The following is a 16,114-nucleotide window of genomic DNA, read 5'->3' on the forward strand; positions in this document are numbered from 1 at the left end:
AAAAAGAATGTACAATGTTTTCATACAGTCAGAAAAAGACAGTTTTTTAATATTTTAAAAACAAATGTATTACAAAACGTAACACAAAATATTAGTATTAGCACCACTGATGGAAGAGTAATAAGTTGTTGAAAATGATTTGATGGAACATAATCAATCTAGATGAAGGAAATTGGTTTGTCATGGCACCCTTTTTATTATTTCTCAGTCTTCATTTTAAAATGCTTATGTTCATTTAAGATTTTGGACTAGACTATATATAATTTTTATCTTAGTAACCACTAAAGCATTCAGGTTTGCACAACATTCCTAATAAATTATAAATTATAAAATAATTTATAACCCTCAACCTACAATGTCCAAAATTGCCAGCTACAATGACTAAATTCTAGAAGTTGTTGTCTGAACATCATGTGTGAAACCAGATTAGAGAAGGCATTGTACTGTAATTTATTATCTTATTACAATTCAGCATGAACTATATAAGCAGCCTTAAAGAGTTATATATGAGAAGCTAGGTGACTTATGCCTGCAATCTTTTTTAAAGATTTCAGATGCATTCATGGCCTCAACACATCCAGAATTATAAATGTAATAATTTCTGATGTGTGGATGTATTATAATAATGAATGCATTATTATAATATTTATAATAAAATCTGGATAGCTGAGTCTATAAACTCAATGCTAAAGAACCAAACATCTTTATGAATACCCTTTTTAAAAAGGTACTAAAATTGACCATCTGGGACAAATGAATTTATCTAATCACATTCCTTAGGATCCAACAGCCATATAAATTCATGCTACTAAAATACTTATGGTGTTTTTCTGCAGATTTAAACAGAAGATTTAAATATATTACAATCTGTCTTTGGAAAATAGGAATATCGCTGTTGTGGTGAAAATATTGATCTTTGATAAAGAAGATCTGTTAACCTCTGTTAACTATATAAACATAACCAATTGTGGACAGACAATTCGAAGGAAGGAAGCAAAAGAAAAAAATATTTTAAGATGTTCTATAAGTGTTCCAACGATTTTCAAAAATATTTTGCCAGAACCTCAAATATGTTTATTTACCTCAACTTTACATCCTGGATCATAAGTAGCAGCAGCAAAATAAACTACCTCCTGAACTTCATCACGAGGACGTGCAGAATTTTTTCCAACTATTGCATGGCCATCTTTAGTAGTTGGTGGAAATGCAACAAAACAGTAACTAGGAGGTACCACATCCATCCTAAAACATAAAAGTTAGAAGTATATATTGAAAATATGAACTTGCCTTATTTCAGGATTAGAACTTATAGCTAGAACTGGTTGCAGAAATTCAGGTGCAGGATTTTTTTGTTATTTAAAATAATTTATTTTTAACAACATCATATGACCTTACACTAACCATAATTGCTTGGATGGATATGAGACTAATTACTATTTTCTAGCTTTAAAAGGAGTTAGCATTTGAAAACTGAGGGCACAATTCAGTTTTATTATTATTTTGAGTCATTATGCATGCCTTGATAATTTATTCCAAGATAAAATACTGTATCACTTTTGATGCATGTCATATGAAACAAGACAATGGCCAGAAAACAAACTCTCATTCCTTTAAAACTAATGAAGTGACAACACAAGAAATTTTTTCATTGTCCACAGCAAGATGCTCTTGTATGTATGATGTATATTAATTTCAAGGGCAATTGACTGTATACAGTAATGCTATTTTTTCCACTATGGAAAAAAATTGTTCAGCAAATGCCTTTGTCAATACTATGACAAAATGCTTAATATATCCAGTATGCTGAAATATAATTTTGATTAATATGAAAGTGTATTACTCTTGATCAACTCACTCTGAAAAGATAAACCCCCAATGGAGTTTGTATTTAAAGTTGTTTTCAAGAATGGAATGGATGGGGATTGGTGCTAAACTCAATCTGAATTAAGGACCTACTACTGCAAGAAATGAACAAAATTTGTTTTCATTTTTCCTTCTCTAAATTCTACCTGTAAATCCAAAGCTGATTTTCACAGTCTTTCAAGAAATCCAGGGATATGTAAAAGGTATGTTACATGAAACTGGGATAGCTGGCAAATCTCCAACTCCTGCTTAATTCTTGGAGTACAGCTGTTACCATAGGTTTTAAATATCTTATTAAGACTGATTTTCAAGCAGAATTTCTTTGTAGTTGAGTTTTATTTTAAGATAAGGAAGTGCCAGACTTATAAACTTTTTGCATACATTTATAGCACTAGAATTAGGCCACCACACTGTGTAATGGTTCACACTGAAACAAACAAGTAAAAGAAGATGGAGGAGTTGTCTGCCAATTAGCCTTTGTTTCAAATGGGTCAGCCATCAACTTTGGGTGCAAATACTGTCACTAGGAAACAGCCTCTAGAAAGCCTCAAGGAGTGTGGGAAAATCAGGCTGGCTTTGCAATTTCACTGAACTGAAAAAAATAGAGGTTGCTAGTTTTTTCTGACTTATTACCTTTGATTCCATGAAAAATGCTCAGGATGCTTCCATTTGTCTGTCACAGGTTGGGGAATTCAGCTTAATTGAATTGGTGGCCTGCTTTCCTTCAGTGCTGATCATGAACCTTTTTTAGCATTTCTTCAAAAGTTCAAATCTAACAGCCTATGTTTTTCAGGCAACCATTTCTAGGGGATCCCACTCCTCCCACTCCCCATTTTTTTCTTGCTTTTAAATCAACAAAAGCAGACAGGTAGGAGCATGTATTGAACAGTATAAATAAGCTCAATGAAAAAAATAAATAGCATCCTCCTCCATTATGTATTATCTTTCAGGAAAAATACCAATATAAAACTATGATAGGGATAGTGTTTCTTTGTTAAATATATTTTTAAAAGATGGCTATAGGTTTCCTGGCTTCTTTACATAGTACTCCAAAACAGGTTTCCCAATTAATTTATGAGGTACATGCAGTATGATTGTCAAATTGTCCAATCCTACTTCATCATAAGAATACCAGTCTTCTAGAATTTCTATACCCATAACTGCAGTACTCTTAGTAGTTGCACAGAAGCAATTCTGACTGGCTGAAAAAAAAACCTACATTATCTAATACCCTCCCTCTCTCACCTTTATATGCATCAATGCCACACCTTAGCTGTGAAACTCCTGATTAAAGGCCAACATCCTGCCCTCTGGTAGCTTTTTATCACCTACATATTTTCCTAAGTTATAAAGCATTAATTTACAAAGTGTAGATTTTATTAGAATATATTATCTGTCTGCTTTTATTTGATTGATTGATTGAAAGGTATTAAATGCATCTTCATGCCGACTGTGAGTACATTGGGAAAAACTGAATAGGTTTAGCAGCATGAACAGCAACATGTAAAGACAATCTTTCATTTCTATAACTCTAGACTGTGAAAGCCATTAAGGATCTCAGGATGATATCTTCATCACTAAATGTACAGCATATTCTTAACGATCATACAAGAAAGTTACCAGCTACTAGCTATCTTAAGTTATCTTAAATGATACACTAGTTATCTCTAACTGTCATAAATATGGGTCAGTTGCCAAATGTCTGAATTTAGATCACATATCTGTCAGGATGCTGCAACAGTTGTAAGTATGAACAAGAGTGATAAGTCACTTTTTTCAGTGGAATTGTAATTTTGAATGGTCACTAAATGAATTGTGGTAAGTCAAGGACTACCTGTATTGAAGCTTTATGCATTTCAGTTGACAAATTGTTCCTTTTAGCAGATGTTCAAAACTTGTTTTCCTCCATTGGACTGGAGAAGGATAGATCCTGCTGGCAATATCATTGTCTCTCCCCAGTACAGCTCCTCCCTTGCTTCCACCCATTCTTTGGTACCCTTGGGTGGATAGAGATCCCAACCAGCCATATGCAAAAGCATTTTGAAGGAATATTCCCTACATCTTTCCTGCAACACTTATTGATTTGGGATATTCCAGAGAAGTGGGGGATAGACAGGGAATTTTTACAGCTTCCCCTTGTATCCAGGTGATTGGAAGGATTCAGAGGTGGTATTCGGCAGGTTCTGACCAGTTCTGGAGAACCGGTAGCAGAAATTTTGAGTAGTTTGGAGAACTGGCAAGTACCACCTCTGACTGGCCCCACCCCCATCTATGTGCTGCCTCTCGAGTCCCAGCTGATTGGCTGGTCTTGTTTTGTTGCCCTGTACAGGAGAATGGAGCTGGAAAGCAGATTAGTGGGGTAGGGAGGGAATGGAGATTTTGCAATAACCTTCCCCTGGAGTGGAGAGGGAATGGGGATTCTGAAGTATCCTTCCCCTGCCACACCCACCAAGCCACACCATGCCCACCAAGTCCACAGAACCAATAGTAAACAATTTTGAATCCCACCACTGGAAGGATTGTCTTATTAATGAAATGAAGAAATGATGAGTGGCTTATTTTAATCAATCCTCTGATGAAACTTTTCCTTTTTTGCCTACTTTACATAAATGAAATGAGGTAGTTCCATGTTCCATACTCCAGTGCCCTTCTTTGCATTCATAGGTTATTTCCAGTGATGTCCCACTTGCTATCATCATTCCCTTAAAGCACCTATTGATTTGGAATATTTGGGACCAGGAGGGAAATTGTTAAGAGTTATGACAATTTCTCCTTCTAGCCAGGTCACAAGAGGAAAAGAGAAATAATAAAGTGCTTTTTCCCTGAATTTGACTATAGTATGCCAATTTTCTCTTCTAGTTTAAGTGACAGTAGAACATGAAATGGGTTTTCTCAACTGGCCCACTATTAAAATGTTCCTCTGAGCAAGCAGCTCCAGCACTGAACAGGGGATTTGTATCAAGGACCCCTAAAGTCCTTTTAGGATTTTATATGTTGGAGTTGTTTGATCATGCAAATTAAAACCATATTCCCTCAAAGACCTGCTCACAGAAAAGGAAGTGATTTGTTTCCAGGCATGGATGGGAAAACTAAAGAAGCAGGAAATTTCACCATTCAAAAGATGAAGTAACTGCCATCCAGACAGACCACCTTGCCAACACTGTTGGTATAGTTTTAAATTTAGAACAACAAATTCTTAACCTGGATTCATTCCAAGTATCAGCATAAGAAGTAACAGCTTGAGGCTGTCAGGCCTTTATACACATCAAATACAGTATTTCCTAAGACATAGTGTTATGTCACTCAGAAGCTGAACACAAAAGGAAATGCCCCAGTGTCATGCTCCTGTCAGAATCTGATTCAGAGGGGGCCGAGCAGCTGACAGGGAGTGGGAGTGTGGCTCCGTTGGCTGTGGAAGAAACTGGGGAAGGGCAAAGGCTGGCTGGGCAGAGCAGGGGAGAGGTAGACCAAGGGAGATGGAATTCAGAGGAAGATCCAGGCCCACCCTGTCTTCATCCTAGGGCACCCAGGGAGGAATGGAGAAGGGAGCAACATGAGTTGTGTGGCTTACAAGGGAGGAAAGGGCCCTGATTCCCTTCATTAGCTGCAGCTGGGAAGAAAGTGTTTAAAAAGGGTAGCTGGGCAAAACAAGGTTGTTGGGAGCAAATTGTGAATTATCTGGTATCGTCAAGGCTTATCTGGGCTCCTGGCATCTTCCCAATTGTGTGTGTTTTGTTGGGCTTTCAAGTATACAATTCCTTCTCCTGCCCTGTCAAGTTAATTACTGCAGCGTGGTTTGTGTGGAGTTTTATTTACAGTTTGTATGTACTTTGTTTTTGGACTGAATTTCCTCCACTGAAAGACTGTTCTTGGGAGAGTTTTTTCTCCAGCCGAAGGTAATCTGGATACTGGGGGCAAAGTTGGAGGTATTAAAGGGGCATTCCTTGCTTATTTGACTGTATTGCCTTTGTGCCAGGCCCCGGGTCATCACACCCACACTGTCCAGAAATTTTGGAACTGTATATTTGATACATTTTCAAGAGAACACTTTGTATCCTTAAAAAGCTGCAGCTGGTTGTAAAAGAATTGTTGCTGAATATAACTGAATAGTTATATATTTTTCAATGGTTTGAAAAGCACTGAACATTTGCTTTAAAGGTCTTTATCTTATGGGTATCTATTACATTTCAGTGTTCCAAAAAAACAGAAAATAGTCAAGTGATATATGTAATCATTAGGGCAACAATTCCAAAGTTATTCAGAATTAATAATCTAATAATAGTAATAATAATAATCATCCTGTAAGAAAGGCAGGAAGGAAACATTCTGGTGTTGCTTACAGAAACTGCCTCTCCGTTAATCCTTATTACATTCTGGGCAGGACTAGATTTCCTGTCTCAGGAATCACTCTGGAGTTTTTCCCTCCTCCTTTGCTGGCACTTTGCTTGTGTGGAGTGACCATTCAAAGTTACAAAGGCACTGAAAAAAGTTTTTCACACTTACAACTTATGACCACCAAGCCATGTCCACCCAGTCACATGACTACCTAAGCCATGCCCACCACCTAAGCCACACCCACAGAACCGGTTGTAAAAAAAAATTGAATCCCATCCCTGCCTAGGATGTATCAACCATCAGCATCACTAAATGATATTTTGATACATTTTTTAATGTTCCATTGACTGAGTTGCATGTTTAATGAATAAAAGAGATAATAATAATATCAAAATATTCTGTAAAAAATAAAGAGATCCTTGTCTATAATGACATAGTTTGGGATTTGTACTTCTATATTTCAAAATTTCTATGTATTATTTATGCAGTAACCTCTTCCATCCTTTACCCCATCATTTTGTATGACATTTCAAAAAAAGGCATACCCATCTTCATTCACTATTATACACAAGAATCCAGTTTAATAAGGGATAGAGAATGGAATGGGGAGGATGGGATGGGGTGGAGTAGGATGGAATGGAATAGAATAGCATAGAATAGCATAGAATAGAAATCTGAAAGTTTTGTAGACGCTTGGCCAATCTTAGCTTTCTTAGCATCACTATCAAAATATCACATCCAAGTGACTTTTTACTGATTTTTTTTTCAAAATGGGACATTGAGATGAGCAAAAATAATGCAACATATGACACTCTTTTTCCTCTCAAAATATTTATTATTTTAATAAATATTTGATTATTTATTATAATTTATTATCATCTGCAATCCAGCAGATTTAGAAGAGAATCAGGAATCAAGATTATTAATCTGTCACAATATGATTACACATTATTATTGGACATCTGTGAATGCTATTATTTGACTATTTAGAAAAGCAATATTTCTCTTTCCATACTCCCAATGCTTCATTAAGGATTTTCCATATTGGATTAGATCAACGACCCAAGCAAGGGCCAGAATCTGTACCTGCAGATCAGGAATTGATACAGGGATTATACTTGGGCTTATGTGTGCTTTGTTACTAACCTAGGACCCCACCCAAGAATGGCCAGAGATCTTGCATAGATAGAAGAAATAGGAAAACACAGTTAAAATCTTAGATCTCATGGTGATCTATGACTGTAACAATCATTTACTTGATCAAATGTTATCTATAATACAAATAAAAAGCACGGCTACAAATATATTACAAAAGAAAAAAGCTTTGCAAATATTTGCCTACAAATATCATTGGGACATCCTTCAGTCAGGGATATACAAGACTTGCACAACAGAATAAATTATTTTAAATAAACATTGATATAGATAAGCAATATTCTGGACACATAACCCAATTCAAGTACAAAAACCTTGAGGAAAAAATGCTTTTAGCGGGGCTAATCAGTTATTAAATAACATATTCAAGATTGAAATCTTTAATCTACATTTGCATTCATTATATATACCAGCAGCTAAAGCAAAGATTGCATCTTAAAATACAAAAGCTTGGCTTTGAAGAATTACTGAATTAATGTCATAATGGTAATTTAACAATTGTGTTTTCTGAGACTGTTTAGCACATTGTTTTTCAGGTCATGAGCCAGCACTTTATTGCTCATAATTTTATACTGCATCTAGCAGTTTGCAAATTGCAGCAAAGATTCTTGTTTCAATCTGTCTCTCACTATTATTACTATTATTTAAAGGCAGCCAACTGAGACAGTCCTGTAAAAATTGTCCAGATGATGTACATATCCATATCCTTCAGATTAGACACACATACACACTAAGCAGTAGTCATATTACACAAATTTAGTCTCCTTAAAGCTACATCATACTTGTAAATGAAAAAGAGAGATAGAACTCATTTAACACTATGTGTGATGAATGAACTGATTCTGGTTCCATCAGCTGTCAAAATCAGCTAGATATCTAACGTCATAATTAAATGGGCTACAGTATCTCTTATTTCAATATATCCACTGTTCCTGTGAATTATACACAATATATAATTTATTCTAGTTACAAGTAATCCCTAAAGAGCATGATGGATTGGTTTGTGGGGGGTTGGGGGGGCTATTATTCTTTTTATCAAATTAGTGCATTCTAGATGTGTAAAAACTACAATAATTAGAAGCTCAGCCAAATGGAACCAAAACTGGAGGATAATAATGGGAGTTGTCATTCCAACATATCTAGGCTGGACCAGGCTGGAAAAGGCCTGTAAAGCTTCAGTGAATCAAATGTTATATTCCTCACAGTATACTGTGGGACATAATGTGATCTGATATTTGGGTGACAGGAAAAGATTTCCATGCATAGTCATACAGATCACATTAAACCATGATTTGTTTGACCCTGGTTTAGTACCTTAAGAAAAACTGTGGGGGTTGGTCCATTAAACCATACAGCACGGTATTCAGACCCAAATCGGTGAGTTCTGACAACATGCCAAGCCAAATTAAAACTATTTAGCCCAATGCCTGAACCCAACCTAATACTTGCTCTGATCGGTGATGAGCTACAACATCACCTCAAATGGGTCAATGCACTGAAATACCCACTGTGGACCACAGACCATTGGCCAAAAGCTTTTAAAATCACTTTTTGCTGGTGACCATCCTCTTGCAAAAATAATCACCTCCTGTGGAGGCATCACTCTCCTAAAAGCTCTGAAGCTCTTTCTGATCCTCCTGATTTCTTTCTAGTAAAAACATCCATAAGGAAGAGAAGAGTGGAAAGGCAATTGTGATATCGCAGCCTTCTTGTTCTCCCCACGGATCCGGCTGCAAAAGAGAGGAGAGAAGACTTGCGAGACTCCCTGAGGCGATTTAGACTGGTGCTGACTGCACATCATCCTAAGGCGCTCCGCCGCTCGGAGCCTGAAGGGCTGAAAGACAAGCCGAGCTAAAAGCGTTCACAGGTGATGCGCAGCAGCGGACGTGCCCTTGATGCCCAGCTGGCATCGCAGAGCATCCTTCCCCCACCCCCTTTCGGCAAGGAAGGAGGCGAGACTCACCTCTCGAGCCACCTTCGAGACGCTTCCCAGTGGATCTTCCTCCGCCGGCGGCTGCTTCTCTTTTTGCGGACGCCAGGGGGAAAGAGGCTGGCTCCAGCTAACAGCCGCACAGGAGAGAGAAGGAGGGACGACGGACGTCAGCGACTGCTCCGCCACCTCATCGCTTGGCGGCGCCGCCTTTGTCGCAGCAGCTGACGCTCGTCTTCCCTGCGCTGGGTTCAGACGGCGGGGCTGCGGCGGCGAGACTAGGGCGGGCGACAGAGGGAGGAGGGGATTAAAGCTCACTCTGCCACGCAGCGGCGGAGGGGGTACCTAGGAAACATCGGGCTCGCCCAGGGTGCAGAAGCACCGCCCTTCTAAGTGACATTTCAAATCAAGTTGCTAAGTAGGAGGGAAAGGTAGAGATGGCAGCATTATTTCTCTCTCTTTCCTGGACCCTCGGAGGGAAGGTTCGGGAAAGCTGGGGTTGATGTTAGTGATTTGTCTAAAGCCCGATTTGTTTTGTTGATTTTGTTGTGTATCAGATTATTGTAGTCTGGACTGCCTGTCATATTTTTTAGTTTTTTTTTTAGTTTTGTATCCTACCAGAGCAAAATAAATAAATAATTAATATTAACAAAATAATCTGAAGAATTATAGTGATTGTGATGGGAGGGGTGAAACAAATATATTGGAAGAAGCAAATATGTTAAGTTGGAGGTTCTGGAGTGGGCTATTTCATAGTTCCATATTAGGCTTACACCGCGCTGAGGTTGAGACAGATCTGTATCCCCATCACAAAATTTAAACCCTTATTGCTATGCTGCAAGATTACCTAGCAAAAAAAAAAAAAAGGGCAGACATTAGAATGATCAGCAGGATATGGTGGAAAATACTTGATTGGTTGGTCAAATGCTGTATTATTTAGAAATATGAAATCTTTCTGTTACAGTGAATTTCATGTGCTGCTCTCTTTTCAGCTAGTTACACTCTTTTCTAAGATGTTCGTTCCATTTTTAATTACATTTTCAGACTACTCAGGCTGTTCTGTGTTTATTGAGTGAGTTTGAAGGATTTTCATATAGTGTTTTTGAGATTCCCTAAACTTAACAGATAAAAGATAATCAGAGTTGGAAGGGATCTTGTAGGTCATCTAGTCCAACCCCCCGCCCAAGCGGGAGACCCTACACCATTTCTGACAATTGGCAGTCCAATCTCTTCTTGAAAGTCTCAAGTGATGGTGCTCCCACAACTTCCCAGGGCAAGCTGTTCCATTGGTTGATTGTTTTCACTGTCAGAAAGTTTCTCCTTGTTTCCAGGTTAAATCTCTCCTTGTTCAGTTTCCATCCATTATTCCTTGTCTGGCCTACAGGCGCTTTAGAAAATAGCTTGACCCCTTCCTCCCTATGGCAGCCCCTCAGATATTGGAAGACCACTATCATGTCTCCCCTGGTCCTTCTCTTTACTAGACTAGCCAAGCCCAGTTTCTGCAACTGTTCGTTGTATGTTTTAGCCTCCAGTCCCCTAATCATCCGGGTTGCTCTTCTCTGAATTTTTTCTAGAGTCTCAACATCTTTTTTATAATGTGGTGTTATAAAACCACATCTTCAGGGCCTTCTTGAAAAATAAGCAAGGGCAGTAATACAGGTAGTCCTTGACTTACAACAGTTAGTTCAAAGTTACAACAGCACTGGAAAATAAAGTGACTTATAACCATTTTTCACATTTATGAGAGTTGCAGCATCCCCATGGTTATGTTACTTACATTCATATGCTTGACAACTGGTTCATATTTATGATGGTTGCAATGTCTCAGGATCATGCAACCCTTTTGTGACTTTCTGATAAGCAAAATCAATGGGAAAGCTAGATTCACTTAACAACTGTGTTACTAACATAACTGCAGCAGTTCACTTAACAAGTGTGGCAAGAAAAGTTGTAAAATGGAGCAAAACTCACTCAACAAATTTCTCACTTTGCACCATAAAGTTGGGCTAAATTGTGGTCATAAGTTGAGGACTACCTGTATTCCATAGAAAGAAGCTGTCAGCAAGGAGGCCCTTTTTCTTGTTCTTACCAATTGTATTTTCTTGATGGATGGAGACTGCAAAATATGGGCTTTCTAAGTAGGTTTTTAAGGTGATAACCAGCACCTTGAATTGCACCTGAAGCAAATCGGCAACCAATTCAGCTCCTACAAAAGTGCAAAATGAGAAGTGCAAATCTAGGCTTGTACAAAACTGTATTTTGAACCAACTGAAGCTTCCAGACAACTCTTCAAAGACAGTCTACGTAGACATTATAATAAATTAAATTATCTGACATAGTCAAAAGACAAAGGAAAGCCATCAGCAAGTGACTTTATTTTGTTTCAAAATGACCGGCTTATTTCAGTGTAATACTTGTTTTACAGCTGTTTTTCGCAGTACTCTTTTCAAACTTGGATACTGTCCTTTTTGTAAAAAAATTACCAGTCTACATGGACAGATTACCTATCTAGAATCTCAAATCTGTGCTCTCCAAGCAGAAATTAGGTGCCTGATCCAGCCATCTATTGAGCTGCCATGCTACCAGCCCCCACTACCACAAAGATCCTACAGGAAAAGGGCAGTATGGACAACCATGGGGTCTGGCAGGGTGAGAGCTGTGGGCCATAAATGCAAAGCTTTTGCTGTGTCCCAGCATAACAGATACACTGCCCTTGCTGACCTTAATAGGGACACTAAAGTGACAGGTCAAGGTAGTTGTGATAATGATAACTCAAGTAAGCTGGGGATCATGGTCCTAGAAGAAGAACTTACTTTGGAAAGGAGAAAGTGTGAATCAGGTATTACGCACCAGTCACACAAGAAGAGCAAGGCATCCACAAAGAGAAGCCACCTTCTGGTTGGGGACTCAGTTCTAAGGGATGTAAATTTAGGAAAGGATACTGAGGTTTTGAAAGAGGTCAGGTGTCTACCAGGTGCTACTGCCAGCAGAAGCGTATTCTTAAGATAGTCAAGAATGCCAGCAAGGACTGTGATGTTGATGCTATTATGCATCTTAGTACAAATGATCTGTCCCAGAAGGATGTACTTTTTGTTCAGAAAGACTTCTAGAGCTTGGGGTATGAACTTAGCAATATGGGCTGCAGGCTTATCTTTTCAGAGGTTCTATCAGTATACAAGGAACAAAAAGGGAAAGGGCAGCGTGTTGCAGAGTTTAATGTGTGGCTAAAGGAGTGGTGTAAAAGGGAAGGCTTTGGTTTTATTAGTCATGATGTCTGCAGCTGGTCTAATGAAAAACTGTACAAAAGAGATGGTTTGCATCCATCAAAGAAAGGGACTGAGTTACTTGGCATTAAATTCACAGATTTCCTGGAAAAACATTTAAACTGAACAGTGGGGACAGAGAATTAATGGATTCAGAACATTTCTGTCCCCAGCAACCTAAAACTAATAAGGATATCAGTGCATGCAAAATCGATGTTGTGTAGTTAAGATTATCAACCTTGATGCCAACCAAGCATTTTAATAGTGAGTGCCATACCATGTGCACTAATCAAACAGGAGGCAAGAAAGTAGGGGCAGGCAGGCACAACACAGGTTATGTAGACAGTAAACACAGTGTCAGACATAAAGATCTCAAGTGCCTATATACAAAACGCACAAAATCTGGGAAACAAACAGGGTGAACTTGAACTACGAATGCATGAAAGTAAATATGATATAGTTGGAATAACAGAAACTTGGTGGGAACATACAGGTAGGATACAAACTGTTCAAAAAACCAGACCCCATAAAAGACAAGGTGGAGTTGCACTGTATGTAAAGGACCACTATATTGCTACAGAAATGAATGAAACCAAAGATGAAAACCTCCTAGAATGCATATGGGTCAATATAAAAGAAAAAAAGAATGACATGGTCATAGGTGTATATTATAGGCCACCCAATCAAGCAGAAAATATAGGTGTCCTTTTTGCCAGCCAACTAACAAACATAAGCAGGAAGCACACAACAATATGGGAGACTTTAATTATCCTGATATCAATTGGAAAACTAATTCTGCACCAAGTGAGAAATCAAATAAGTTCCTAACCAACCTAGCTGACAACTTTGTTGTCCAAAAGGTAGAGGGTTTCATAGAGGGACAGCCATACTGGATTTAATTCTTACAAACAGAGAAGAAGTGATAGAGTTGAAACTGCAGGAATCTTGGGTGAGAGTGACCATGTCATACTAGAATTCAACATAACACAAACACAAGCAACAGAACATAATGACACCAGAGTCTTGGATTTTAAAAGAGCTGATTTCAATAAACTCAGAGAGAACTTGGGAAAGATTCCATGGATGAAAATCCTAAAGGGGAAAACAACTCAAGAATCTTGGGAAACTCTAAAAAGTACGATCATAGAAGCCCCGACCAGCACAATACCACTGAGAAAGAAAAACAAGAAATCCAAGAAGAAACCAGCATGGCTGCACAAAGATCTCTCTGGCAAATTGAAAGAAAAAAAAAAGGAAAAGTACAAATAATGGAAAAAAGGACATACAACTAAGGCAGAATATCAGCAGATAGCCAGAATCTGCAAAGACGAAGTCAGGATAGCAAAGGCTCAGAACGAACAAAGACTTGCAACAAAAGTCAAAGATAATAAAAAAGTTTCTTCCAACATATAAATAACAAGAAAAAAATCAAGGAAACAGTCGGTCTACTAAAGAAAGAAGATGGTAATGAAGTAACAGGCAACTGAGAAAAAGCAGAACCGCTTAACTCATTCTTCGCATCTGTCTACACGCAAAAAGAAACTATAGCTCAACCCAGCAAAAACATAACTGTAAAAGACAAACCAGAAATAAAAGTTAAAATAAGCAAAAAAATAGTAAGAGAACACCTATCTGATCTTGATGAAAACAAATCACCGGGGCCTGATAAATTACATCCCAGAGTTTTAAAGGAGGTGGCAGAAGTTCATCTCAGAACCACTGCACCATATCTTTCAAAAATTGTGGAGCACCAGGGAACTACCAGAGGACTGGAACAGAGCTGATGTGGTTCCTATCTTCAAAAAAGGAAAAAGAAAACAGACCCAGGAAACTATAGACTAATCAGCCTAACATCAATACCCGGGAAGATACTGGAAAAGGTAATAAAAAAAGATCTGCCAACATCTAGAAACAAGTAAAGTAATAACTAGCAGGCAGCACGGCTTTGTTAAGAACAGATCATGCCAAACCAATCTTACTTCATTCTTCAACAGTGACTAAATTAGTAGACCAGCAAAATACTGTGGACATAATATATTTAGATTTCAGCAGGGCATTTGACAAAATAGACAAAATAGACAAATGTGAAATAGATAGTACCACCACTAAATGGACTCGCAACTGGCTGGCAAACTGTACTCAATGAGTAGTCCTTAATGGGTCTAAGTCTACATGGACAGAAGTAAACAGTGGAGTGCCACAAGGTTCCGTCTTAGGCCCAGTACTCTTCAATATCTTAATTAACGACTTAGATGAGGGAATAGAAGGGGAACTTACCAAATTTGCAGATGATATTAAGCTGGCAGGAATAGCTAACAACCAAGAAGATAGGCTCAAGATCCAGATGGATCTTGACAGACTAAAACACTGGGCCATATCTAACAAAATGAAATTCAATGTAGAGAAAAGTAAAGTCCTACACTTAGGCAAGAAAAACCAAAAGCACACATATAGACTGGGTGAAACCAGACTCAATAGCAGTAACTATGAGAGGGATCTTGGAGTCTTAGTGGGCAACCAGTTAAATATGAGCCAGCAGTGTGTAGCAGCCGCCAAAAAAGCTAATGCAATCCTAAATTGTATTAACAGAGGGATACAATCTAGATCAAGGGAAGTATTAATACCACTCTATAAAGCTTTAGTAAGACCACACCTGGAGTACTGCATCCAGTTTTGTTCAGGGGACTCCAAACTGTCACGGAACAGATCAAGTTGCTAGTGTGATTATATCTGTTGCTGACATGGGGAAGAGGCTTTACTGGTGGGGTTTTACAGTATGTTATGGATTTTTAATGCTGTAAGTCACCCAGATTCAATTCCGAGAGTTAGATAGCTATGTAAATATGTTAAATAAATATATAAGTAAATAAAGTTCTTGCCCTAAGACCAAAGGCTGGTGATGAATGATAACATAATAGATATGTATTTCGGCACTTCTGCTTCTCTTTTTTTACACACTAATATTGGGTGTGTGTGTGGAATACTGGTAATTGCATAAAATTTTCAACAGCTTAAATCACAGAAACATCACATTCCTGTGTCTACTTTCAAGAAACTTACACCCAAATTAATAAGAATAATTATAGTCTACATCTTTGACTAGACAGGGAATTCAGCCTCACAAAGTCTGCCTTAAAGCACTATGATAACTATAGGATTCTGACTGGGTTCCCAGATAATGCTATGCCTTTTTTTAAATTTTTAAGCCATGACTTATTGAAGCTATGCTGGTTGAAAACACACCACAACTCTTCTGGTAGGCATACCATATTGACCACAGGAAGGTTTATAATATTAAAGAATCAACTTACTCAAGAATAAAAATAGCTTTGTATTTCCAAAACTAAGCCACAGAGGTATATTGTCTAGGTCAGGGATATCAAACTGGCAACCTACAGTGGATACGTCACATGCAGGCCACATCCACTCCAACTCCGCAAAAGGGTAAAAGGTCATGATATATCATCTGGCAACATGAGGTGGCAAGTTTGACATCCATGGTCTAAGTCATTCTCATTTAGCAACAGTTGTGTTATGACAATGATGAAAGAGTAATTTTACAGCTAAG

At 38.1% G+C, this 16,114-nt stretch overlaps 1 protein-coding gene across 3 annotated transcripts in view; it reads right to left on the bottom strand.

Moving 5' to 3' along the window:
- Positions 1-9,554, bottom strand: part of SCRN1 (secernin 1) — a 29,655-nt gene extending 20,101 nt beyond the window's left edge. Inside the window, exons 1-2 of one of the 3 annotated variants that reach the window (XM_026708205.2) lie at positions 9,317-9,554; positions 1,083-1,242 (exon numbers count right to left, since the gene is read on the bottom strand). In XM_026708205.2, the coding sequence (XP_026563990.1) occupies positions 1,083-1,241 (159 nt within the window). In that variant the 5' untranslated portion in view covers position 1,242; positions 9,317-9,554. The remainder of the gene's footprint in view (positions 1-1,082; positions 1,243-9,316) is intronic. The other 2 variants (XM_026708204.2, XM_026708203.2) reach the window with 2 other exon arrangements.
- Positions 9,555-16,114: the final 6,560 nt, after the last annotated feature.

Source organism: Pseudonaja textilis, chromosome Z (genome assembly GCF_049901715.1).
Source record: "Pseudonaja textilis isolate UNSWEBS1 chromosome Z, rPseTex1.2, whole genome shotgun sequence".
Taxonomy (NCBI): Eukaryota; Metazoa; Chordata; class Lepidosauria; order Squamata; family Elapidae; genus Pseudonaja; species Pseudonaja textilis.